Below are 11,780 nucleotides of genomic sequence, written 5' to 3' on the forward strand. Positions count from 1 at the left end.
CACACATTCACTCACATCTACGGGCACTTTAGAGTCGCCAGTCCACCTACCAACGTGTTTTTGGACTGTGGGAGGAAACCGGAGCACCCGGAGGAAACCCACACAGACACAGAGAGAACACACCACACTCCTCACACACAGTCACCCGGAGGAAACCCACACAGACACAGAGAGAACACACCACACTCCTCACAGACAGTCACCCGGAGGAAACCCACACAGACACAGAGAGAACACACCACACTCCTCACAGACAGTCACCCGGAGGAAACCCACACAGACACAGAGAGAACACACCACACTCCTCACAGACAGTCACCCGGAGGAAACCCACACAGACACAGGGAGAACACACCACACTCCTCACAGACAGTCACCCGGAGCAGGAATCGAACCCACAACCTCCAGGTCCCGGGAGCTGTTTGACTGCGACACTTCCTTTTTATAATGTTTTACAGTGATGTAAAACATGTTAACGTAAAAGAGTTAAGTAAAAACTGGCACACTGTAGAGAAACTCACCCACAGAAATGACTTACAACAGTGGAAATAGGAACCAGCGGCTGTTTTAATCTCTATCCAAAATTACACTAAAGTTTGTGGACAATGGTAAAATAGCAGTAAATCCACAAATTAAATAAACACATCTTATAATCTCCTGATAGCTCTTCTAGCGTATGCCACAGAGACATGAGAACAAGGTCAAACACTTGAGCTTCAGTAGCAAGGGTCTTTAAAGTCCTACGAAGCATACTTCACACAGAAATGTAATAATCACCAGTGACACACACTACTTTCCATTGCTCATTGAAGGCAGCTGTATAAAAATAATTAGTGGTTAGTTACAGACTTCCCCTGAACTAAGCCCATTCTCTCCAGGCAAATCTCTCTCTATTCCACAGCAACAAAACAAATCAAAACTAAAACAGTGACTAACAGGCCTCTATTATATAATAGTAATAACAATCAGGTTTTCTCCATAATAATGATATGGTAAATAGCATTTATTTAAAAACACACACGTCTGTCAGACCCCACTGTCTCTGTAAATAAACCTCTGTATCCAGAGGTTATAAACACCTTAAATCTACCACATATATTAGATTTATAATTCATTGCTGCGACTTCTGTCTTAAGGAACATTATATAACATTTTATTAAGTTTTCTTAATACATTCGGTTAAATAAATTACATATTTTGCCCTAAAACTGCCCAAACAAAAGCCACGTTAAAGATATTTAAGCCTTCCTTCACTATGTTTCCACTGTTTGAGCAGAGATTCCCCAACATTTTCATGACTGACTAAAGAATAATGCTTTTTAAATTATCCGTTCCACCTTAAAATACGCAGCAGGTCAAATGCTGTACTATTTAAGGTGGAACGGTTTGGGATACGGAGGTGGAAGCCCACTGCGGTCTCTCAGATAAAGCCGTGGAGGTGAATCTTACCTGCGGCGTGTCCATGAAAACACTGTGTCTGAACCTCCCTCGGCGGATCTCCATCTCCAGAGCCGAGCCCCGGGCCACGGTGGCCCTCGCCGACTGATTTCTGCAAAACATCCTTAAAAACCAAAGCCAAGACCACTCCAAAAGACCTCCAGTCTCCCGAAGAAACTCTCCAAACTCCCCCTGTCCCTCTCGCTCTCTCGGGGCACGGCTGTGAAGTGTTGGGAAGTTTAGGAGAGATGTCTTTTCCAAACGCAGCGATGAGTGGCGACTCTCTTTCTCTTACAAGGCCACAGCAGAGTTTTTTTTTTTGAAGAGTCGTTCCCTATGGTCTGGCATCAGACAGACGACCACAACCGACACGGTGTGTGTATGTGTGTGTGTGTGTGCTTGTGTGTTTATGAGTCTTTCAGTACAACCCCGTTGTGATGCAGACGTTTTATTTCAGAGAGCTGAAGTGCGACCTCTGGTGGTGACGCTTCTCCACAGCAACACGTGTTCAGCTGCTGCACTGTTAGGGAAATGAATGTGACAGGGATGAAATCTGCAAGGTTGTAATGCTTCCCTCACTTGTAATAGGGTGAACAGAGCTTCTGTCATTGCTACTCTGGACTCAGCACTGCAGAAACTGCACTTTGTAACTTTTGTAGGCATAGGAAACCAGTCCCTCTCCCTTCTCCTTGATTTCAGTGCAGAGTGCTGTACAACTGAATTACACCCTGGAAGGTGGGCGGCACGGTGGCGCAGCAGGTAGTGTCGCAGTCACACAGCTCCAGGGGCCTGGAGGTTGTGGGTTCGATTCCTGCTCCGGGTGACTGTCTGTGAGGAGTGTGGTGTGCTTTCCCAGTGTCTGCGTAGGTTTCCTCCCACAGTCCAAAATCACACATTGGTAGGTGGATTGTCAACTCAAAAGTGTGTCTGTGTTGCCCTGTGAAGGACTGGCGCCCCCTGCAGGGTGTATTTCTGCCTTGCGCCCAGTGATTCCAGGTAGGCTTCAAGAACAGACTTCAAGGGTGCTAGATTTTCAATGCGTCCGAAACGAAAAATGCTTTCTCCTAACGTTTTCAAATATGTGTCATTTTTTTCAAAGCTATTTCTGTCGTTCTTAAAACCCATTGGTAAATTCTGCAGTTTCAGACGTGCTAATCTCTCTTCTCCCTGGGGCTTTCTTCATCCCCCTGAATGATCTGATTAGGAGGAATGGGAGAGTGAAGCTGAAAAGCAGCACTAGTTTATCTCAGATTACTCACAGGAGGGCAGTTAAAAGAGTAGGACATGTTGAAACGCTAAAAAACATTTACATCCAACAACATAAAAATATCAACCTATATTCCTGATGGACAGAATGGACACAAATGTGAATATTAAAAAAAGTGTAGCTGTTTCGCTATCTGAGACTGGTTAAAATATTAGGGTGACCCAGACATCCTCTTTTACCCGGACATGTCCTCATTTTTAGACTTAAAAAAATGTCCGGACAGAATTTCACAAACGTCCGGGATTTTGTTTTTCTAGAGTTTACATAGAACTTCGAGAAGTTTCGTTCACAAACTAGTCCCGCCCTCTCCTACTCCGATTGGTTCGCTTGAGTGAGAAGGGGGCGTAGTGAAGTAGCCTAAAGTCTTCTGATTGGACGGTCTGACTGTAGGGCTACCGTTATTGGTCGATACCCTTCTCTGTAAACATTTAATTGGTCAGTCTGCACGTCAGTAGTCCTTGTTAACGTTAAGCAAACTCATGTACCTACCCTCATCTCGAGCAGCTATGCCGAAACGTAAATGTAAGTTCTCGGATGAATTAAAAAAGAAATTCCCATGTTTTGTGTAGCAAATAAAGGTGTAAAGGACCTAAAAGCACACATAGGTTCAGCTAAGCATACGACGGAGGCGAGGGGCGAGAGCTCATCACCCCCCACCCCTCCCTAAACTACTTCATTTCTCTTCTCTGAGTTAAAGAAAAAAAACAAAACAAACTTAAAGTTGAAAAAACAGAAACAGCCAGATTTGACCGAGGCTGCTGATCTAAGCACAGAGCTCCACCGAGCAGTGGAGGCAGAGGCCTGGTGCTTAACACAATACACTTCAGTGTCCAGAATCAATAACCCCTGCTGACAAGTATTTAAATGTTAATGAATGTGTGACAGAGAGATCAGTTCTCAACCAGTTTCAGTCCCATAGAGAAACAGTGGATAAGTCATGACACAACTGTGAAAAGTTCACATCGACAGGGAACTGTAACTTTTAACAGCAGTTACCTTTTATTTGAAAAAATTATAAGCTGTTTTTCTCTCAGCATAATTCCAGGTCATATTTCATAGTTTCAATACCTTCATTATAATTTCCACTGGTAGAAAACAGAAATATAAGACACTGTTTGCTTTTTAATTTGGAAAAGCTACAAAACATGTGCCCACACATTTGTACCCGACTGAAGCTAGTCACAAAAGACACAGATCCCTGAAAATATGTAAAACGTAAATTTGTACTAAAATACTGCTTACTTACAGGAATATGTTTTGTCCACTAATTTGCTAGAAACAACTGTTGTAGCATAGCACCTTTAAAACTGATTTCTTCAAAACCAAAGTTATGGGTAGATTGCAGTTAAAGTTGATGGAAAATTAAAGCAGGAATTTTCTCCCTTGTTACTTCATGTCTCTTGTCATATTAAAGATGATGTATCTCTATTTTAATTAATTCAGTCATTCATCAGTCTGTAACTGCTATAAAACTAATTTCCTGTGCATCCACAACCTTGTCTCAACTGAGACTGGACTCCATCACTGTGCATCATAAGTGAAAATAGTAAAAACAAAAAGACGTGAAAAACATAACAGCTTTTTAATTCATTTATGTACAAAGAATACAAAACATGAAATGGAAAAGAATTCTGTGGCGATCCTTCCACTGGAGACACACTGGAAGAAATTTTAACCTGTGGAAGAAAAAACAAAACAGACAATTTCAGTGATATGCAACAAGCTGAAAAATGCCACACTGAATTGTAGAAAAATTCTCAGTGGACTTTCACTAATCAAATGATATTTCAGGGTCGCGGTGGGTCCAGAGCCTACCTGGAATCATTGGGCGCAAGACAGGAATACACCCTGGAGGGGACGCCAGTCCTTCACAGGGCAACACACACACTCACCTACGGACACTTTTGAGTCGCCAATCCAGCTACCAACATGTGTTTTTGGACTGTGGGAGTAAACCGGAGCACCCGGAGGAAACCCACGCGGACAAAGGGAGAACACACCAACTCCTCACAGACAGTCACCCGGAGGAAACCCACAAGGACACAGGGAGAACACACCACACTCCTCACAGACAGTCACCCGGAGGAAACCCACACGGACACAGGGAGAACACACCACACTCCTCACAGACAGTCACCCGGAGGAAACCCACACGGACACAGGGAGAACACACCACGCTCCTCACAGGTCCCTGGAGCTGTGTGACTGCGACACTACCTGCTGCACCACTGTGCCTCCCAGTCAAACAAGTTGTCAAAGTTTAAATTAGCAGTTTAATATAAAACAAATAAAAACCCTAAAATTATATTAGGGTTCTTTAAATTCATAATTTCACTCTATACGTTGAAGAAGGTTAAAAAAAAAGAAAAAGGTAATTCTCTCTTTGTAAAAGAGGACTGCATAATGACTGAGAACAGTGTCATATGAACATTCATCTGAGTTGCATTTTAAAACAGTGGTAAATACATTTGAACTGATAACATTACTATAAATATATTATAATCTGTTTCATAGTCTATTTACAGTCTAGAGTATCATTTAAAATTTATTGAACGCAAGATATTCCTGAATCATAAAAATGAAAGGCGGCACTGTATTCAGCCAAATACACATTTAATAGATTTACCAGATGAAATTTGAATGGCCTCATTTGTGATAAGGCTTCTTTGCAGCAGCCTCTTTGCGACCTTGTTTCAAGCCCTGAAAGACACCAAGTGATTTTTAAAAATTTCATAACTTTAATGTAACTGAGAAAAAACTTAAGTTAATGTCATAATATTCTCTAACCTTACCAAGTAATATCCAGTGTGGTAACCACTCATGTACCATGATATCAGCATGCTGCCTAAGGCCTCATCATCCTCCAACATATCTGGACTCACTGGTGGCGGCGGTGGGATCATCTAGACCAAAAGTGAAAAGGTTTTACTTGGAAACTTACATTTTTAAAGTGAGCCCTAATGTACCCAAGACCCATTATAGCCCATAGTGAATGGGCTGGACCTAGAAGAGACTAGATCGATCATTCATTCATTCATTGTCTGTAAGCGCTTATCCAGTTCAGGGTCGCAGTGGATCCGGAGTCTACCCAAAATCATTGGGTGCAAGGCGGAAAACATCCTGGAGGGGGCGCCAGTCCTTCGCAGGGTGATACACACTCACACAAACCTCTGAGACACTTTTGATTAGCCAATCCACCTACCGACGTGTTTTTGGACCATGGGAGGAAACCCGTGCAGACCCCAAAATACTGGGGTGAGAAAAGATTTTGGATCAGGGAAGTGACTGTCAGTTATAAGAGCTTAGCAAATGTTGTCTCACCGGTGGTCCAGGAGGAATCATTGGGGGCCAGCCAGGGAAGGCAGGTCCAGGGTCTCTTCTTCTGTCAGACTGAGAAGAACATGGTCTTTAAAACATGGCTATGTATTGTGTACAAAACCAAAATTAAACCTCTCCTCACTGTTAAATTGAACAAAGGAAATTTAAATAGTGTTCAACAAATAATTTTGTAACACTGCTACAGGGGTTTTGCAATTAAAGCACAAACCACACCTAATAAACACCATTTACTCACCATTCTGAAGTGAGGTCCAGAGGGGGGGCCAGGGGGAAAGCCAGGACCCCACATGGGAGGAGGTCCCATTGGAGCTTTGCCTTTAGGTTTCTGTTTCTGTTGATGGGACTGGTGGGGAGCAGATGATGTATCACTCTCCTCAGTTGTAGACTCTTTAACCTGCAATTTAGACAGTTAAAGTCTCCTGTTAACCAAACATTTATCTCCAAAACTGTTACTTTCCATGACAAGGTCAAATAACAAACCTTTTTTTTTTGGAAGTTAAAGGCTAAGCACCAGCTCTATGAAAGTGTCAAACAAGTAAATACAGTGGAATTTGAGTTCCTAACTTGTGTTTATTTATAGTCAGAAAACATGGTATTTCGTACTAATTCAAGGAATAAGGTTTATTCGGAAACTCTAATAGGCGTCTTGCCTGTGACGTAGATGGTGGACAACAACTCTAGAAGTCGCACTTAATTTAATGCAATCAGTGCTGTCAGTTTTAAAGCAAATTAAGCTGCTATTTTCATTTTAATTAATACTTATATATGTCAGTAACTAAAATAATGTTAAATATTCATGGAGGTCCATTAAGTGGTGCTTAGCCTTCAACACAGATTTTTTCCTTAAACCATTCATCTTACACTCATCCTAAATCTTACACTCAAAGTCATGTCAAAAACTACCATCAAACCATCAAAAATAGGGATAGAAGGTGTTTTCAGACAGCAACAATAAGCACTTTCACCTTTTCTTTCACACACAAAATCAGTAAGTGTGCCACATACATCTGTTTTTTTCACTTCCTCGTCCAAATCTTCGAGATCTGATAGAAGATCGTTGAGGTTCTGCTCCTCCTCGTTTCCATATTCTGTGTAAAACACAACGCAGGTGCCCTTATCCAGCTCGATTGAGGAGATAGTAGCAGCATAAAGATTTCCGTCCTCAGACCAATAGGCATAACAGGAATCCCCAACTTTCCACTGAAAGACATTAAGCAACTGATTACTTTTGGAATAATGAGTTAGCGTAGAACACAGGGACATATGTTTTAATAAGTATGATTTTCCAGTATCCAAAAACTTAATAAACCAAAATTAACCAGGTGAAGCTTGTTTTTATAAAAACATAGGACCGGAAATCCTTGAGGTTAATGTTGATATTTTGAGACGTGTATGGATTACTTCACCAACAGTGCTCTTAGTGTGAAAGACTTTGATTTGAACAGACACCTCAAGGCCTTCTCTGAGTCCTTGGGTACCAGGGCACAGTCCTAGTACAACACTGGAGGTGTCTGCGCTGTTGGAATTACCTCTCTGTCAGGGGATGTGTTACATCTCTTTCTACATTTGTTCTTTTTGTTATTTTTTCGTTTATTGCCAGGCTTCTCTTTCTTAGGTGGAGCCATATCCTCCTCCCCTTTCAGTGCGTTCTGGAAAAGAAGAGAAAACTAGACACGTTCCAGACAATCTGTAACACAAAGAAACATTTATCACAATCATTTGCTGTATTTAGGAGGAAGAGATGAGAGTGAAGGGTTACCTTGAAGGATGCAACCGCTTTATCATAGGCTTTTATCAATGCAGTGTCATCCCAAATGTCTGAATCGTCACTCTAAAGAACAGACCACAACAATAAAAAGACATGCATGTCAAATGACCATACAGTTACATTGTTTCACAATTCAGTTCTGTTTAAGCTGGTCCTTTTAACTCTTTCAGAATAAACACATAAATAAATCAGTATCAAAAACAGTACTTCATTTGTTTACAAGGCTTCAAAAAGTAACAGGGTTGACTTGTTTTGTCAGACTATACATTCATTCATTCGCTGTCTGTAAGCCCTCATCTAGTTCAGGGTCGCGGTGGGTCCGGAGTCTACCCGGAATCACTGGGCGCAAAGCGGGAATACACACTGGAGGAGGCGCCAGTTCTTCACAGGCCAACACACACACACACCCACGGACACTTTTTGAGTCACCAATCCACCTACCAACATGTGTTTTTGGACCATGGGAGGAAACCCACGCAGACACGGGGAGAACACACCACACTCCTCACAGACAGTCACCCGGAGGAAACCCACGCAGACACAGGGAAAACACACCACACTCCTCACAGACAGTCACCCGGAGGAAACCCACGCAGACACAGGGAAAACACACCACACTCCTCACAGACAGTCACCCGGAGCTGGACTCGAACCCACAACCTCCAGGTCCCTGGAGCTGTGTGACTGCGACACTAACCTGCTGCTCCACCTCGCCTCCCTCAGACTACTCAATAACACTTTCATTTCTTAAACGTATGTGTTTTAAGTTAATTTAAAATGCATCTTAATTTGAAATATTAATATTGGCGACTTTCAGCATAACTCCAACAGTCATAATTAATATAAACATTTCTATAACTGTTTTATTCTGATCATTATTGTTGGAATAATAGGCCACAAGGCAGGAACACACCCTGGACAGTCCATCAGAGGGCATCACACACTCACACCTGTGGTCAACACCCACCCAGGACATCACTCACTCTGACACACACAGTAACTCCTCACAGACAGTGGACCAAGGCAAAGATTGCACCTAAGACCCCGAGGAAGTGTGGCAGCACCATGTCATCCACAATTACTTTCTCTATATATTCTACCTTAAAAAAAACTGTATCAAATCGTGGCAAATCATCTACATAAAAACATCTACCAAACATATACAGTATAGCATGTTCCATAAGTTCCCAAGTAATGATTTCTCGGTTAGCCAGATAACTTAAGCCCAGATCTGAGCACTGTACAAGAGAAAAGTCCCTCAGCTCTTTACCTACTGGACAAACTTTACTTTGGGTTAACGTTATCTGGCTGTACCGAGATACTCAACCCAAACTTATACTGGACCAGAGGCGTCCAACTTCTGTGTACGACTGTCCACAAACTGAGTGCTCGTTTTTAAATATTACAAACGTTGTTTGTAAGTTCTTCGCGCTAGAAATCTTTGAAAACCCAAACAATTCCTCGGGTGATATTAGCTAACAAAGCCCAAGCTCAATGAGGTCCACAGCGATGTGGAATTAAAGGCGCTCTGTGGGTGTGTGAATCAGGATTAAACTTATTAAGCCAGGGCACTCCACCTATACTCACTTGTCCGGTTCCGCGACAAAACACCACTTCATTCGTTCCATTTGCCATGAAATCTCCTCAAAAACCAACTCACTAACACACCAACGACAGACCACCGGCCTGGCACAGCATACCCCGCTGAAATGACGCTCTCAGCGCGCGACGGAAGAGACACGGCTGAAGTCTCAAATAGCTCCCTACACCCTACGCCCTATGAAGTGCACTGGACTGGATGGACGACTACTGACGTGCAGACTGACCAATTCAATGTTTACAGAGAAGGTTATCGACCAATGACGGTAGCTCTGCAGTCAGACCGTCCAATCAGAAGATTTTAGGCTACTTCGCCACGCCCCCTTCTCACTCAAGCGAACCAAACGGAGTAGGGGAGGTCGGGACTAGTTTGTGAACGAAACGCTTCTCTAAATTCTATGTAAACTGTAGAAAAACAAAATCCCGGACGTTTGTGAAATTCCGTCCGGACATTTTTTTAATTAAAAAAAAAGAGGACATGTCCGGGTAAAAGAGGGCGTCTGGTCACCCTAAGCTTACAGTTAATCTTTGTTTGTTTTAAATCATGTTTTAAAGCATATTTCATTTAAAAATTAATACAGTATGTAAGATTTAAACGGACATTTATGTCAAATGAAATTGAATGTGATTTTTCATGCAGCACAGAGTATACGCATATAAAGTGTCATTTCACAGCCTAAATAGTGCTCTACATAAGGAACATGAAGCGGTTTGAGATACAGCCGGGTGAACGGCTGCTGGGCAACACGTTGCTTGGTTGTAGTCTCTGTCTAAAACCCTTTCGCAGTATTACCTCCAGACTCCGTGTATTTTCTACGGTAAAAAAAAAAAAGAATAAAAGTTAAACCGGACATGATAAACACCGCTTTAAACGCGTTCGGGGCCCAAGTCGTGTTGGCTTCGTCTAACGATGAAGCTCACCCTCCGGAAAACATCACTGACGGGTGAGTATTTCTTCACGAAGTAAGGAATATTAACTAAAATGGTGCGTGGGAAGGCTTTGCACTAATATCTGTGAGGACTGGATGGCATTCATTCTGGAGAACATTAGTGAGGTCAGGTAATTTAGCCACTGGTATTGGACCCCACACCGACTGCTCCTAGATGTAGTGAATGATTCTCATTACACCAGAGAACACAGTTCTACTGCTTCACAGCGCAGTGCTAGGGGATTTATACTTCTCCAGCCGACGCTTGGCAGTAGGCATGGTGGTTAGGTTCATGAGTGGTGGTCCATGCTCTTATATGAAGTCTGTACACGCCGTGCTCATAACTGAGCGTCTACAGTTCCCTTAACGTTTCTTTGCACTAAACTAAACTCTGCTCTTCCTCTGCAGAAAGACTGAGACATTCTGGCTCTCCACGGGTATGTTTCCTCAGGAGTTCATCATCCGATTCCCTGATAACATGAAAGTATCACTAATCTCTGTTCACAGTTTTAATGGTAAGACCCAACCCTGTGTACACTTTCCTAGAGTTCTTTACAGTAGTTTCACTTTGCCAGCATCTGTGGCTGATACTATATTTACAGTAACCTGCTGTATTTCACTGATTTCATTATCCAACACCCCCTGAATATATAAAACAGTAAAAGGTTTACGGATAGAGAAGAACACCCTGGAAGTGGCTGAAAAGTTTGAAGTTGTGGCAGAAAAAGGTAGGAGCTCGTTCTCTAATTTCCCATGTGCTTGTGCACTGAAGAGATGTTGACTGTGGTACACTTTTGTTTCAGAATTTGAACAGACCGAGAACAGTCTACAAACCAACGACATACCAGTGAGTTAATCTTCCTTCACTTCTCAGTATTAACTGCCAAAGCGGATTGTCTTGAAACACAAACATGCATCATCTCTCTGTATGTTCTGCAGCTTGACGGTTCCACTGCAACACACCTGCGGTTCCTCATTACCTCTGGATATGACCATTTTGTCTCTGTGCACAAAGTGGGTGTGCAGGCCTGAAACCTTAGAAAATCTAATTCTGTTTTTCCACCAGTACTCATCCCCCCCCCACCACCCTCCCTCATCTGTACAGCATGTTTATATATAAATAAGTAAATGTATAATAACTAGATGTAGATTGTATTTATATGAAAGCAACTAGCAGATTTTTTGTATTGAATAAAAGTTTAAAACAAAGACAGTTTCACGGATTAATATAAGCTTTTAAGGGGTTTTATTCATAGCAAGATCCAAAGGCCACAAAGAAGGCTACATGACCGCTGACATCGCTTAGAACAAGTCTACGGGTATATGTTCATGTGCATGTGCATAAATACCGTAGATATGTATGTTGATGTCACTTGTCTTGGTGTAAAGCCTCATGTAGCTTTAAGAACTTTGCTTTTAAAGGCTAAGCACCACTTAATGG

The 11,780-nt window shown here is 42.3% G+C and overlaps 3 protein-coding genes across 5 annotated transcripts in view; 1 reads left to right on the forward strand and 2 right to left on the reverse strand.

Moving 5' to 3' along the window:
- LOC136678133 (rhotekin-like) overlaps nucleotides 1-1,832 on the reverse strand; it is a 93,696-nt gene extending 91,864 nt beyond the window's left edge. For all 3 annotated transcript variants that reach the window (XM_066656012.1, XM_066656007.1, XM_066656011.1), the window contains exon 1: nucleotides 1,450-1,832. In XM_066656012.1, coding sequence (XP_066512109.1) covers nucleotides 1,450-1,560 — 111 coding nt within the window. In that variant the 5' untranslated portion in view covers nucleotides 1,561-1,832. The remainder of the gene's footprint in view (nucleotides 1-1,449) is intronic.
- A 2,443-nt stretch (nucleotides 1,833-4,275) lies between these two features.
- On the reverse strand, nucleotides 4,276-9,590 carry LOC136678242 (survival motor neuron protein 1-like). Its single transcript, XM_066656215.1, has 9 exons — nucleotides 9,399-9,590; nucleotides 7,803-7,874; nucleotides 7,573-7,692; nucleotides 7,049-7,243; nucleotides 6,279-6,437; nucleotides 6,026-6,094; nucleotides 5,497-5,607; nucleotides 5,331-5,404; nucleotides 4,276-4,380 (listed from the first exon to the last, which is right to left on the reverse strand). Exons 1-8 carry the CDS (start codon nucleotides 9,444-9,446, stop codon nucleotides 5,351-5,353), a joined length of 828 nt encoding a protein of 275 aa, XP_066512312.1. The 5' UTR covers nucleotides 9,447-9,590; the 3' UTR covers nucleotides 4,276-4,380; nucleotides 5,331-5,350.
- A 541-nt stretch (nucleotides 9,591-10,131) lies between these two features.
- On the forward strand, nucleotides 10,132-11,587 carry LOC136678177 (intraflagellar transport protein 25 homolog). The gene is made up of 5 exons (XM_066656107.1): nucleotides 10,132-10,354; nucleotides 10,748-10,854; nucleotides 10,999-11,067; nucleotides 11,143-11,186; nucleotides 11,279-11,587. The coding sequence occupies exons 1-5, from the start codon at nucleotides 10,263-10,265 to the stop codon at nucleotides 11,369-11,371; spliced, it is 405 nt and encodes a 134-aa protein (XP_066512204.1). The 5' UTR covers nucleotides 10,132-10,262; the 3' UTR covers nucleotides 11,372-11,587.
- The last annotated feature ends 193 nt before the right edge of the window (nucleotides 11,588-11,780 follow it).

This window comes from Hoplias malabaricus, chromosome Y (assembly GCF_029633855.1).
Source record: "Hoplias malabaricus isolate fHopMal1 chromosome Y, fHopMal1.hap1, whole genome shotgun sequence".
In the NCBI taxonomy this organism is placed as follows: domain Eukaryota; kingdom Metazoa; phylum Chordata; class Actinopteri; order Characiformes; family Erythrinidae; genus Hoplias; species Hoplias malabaricus.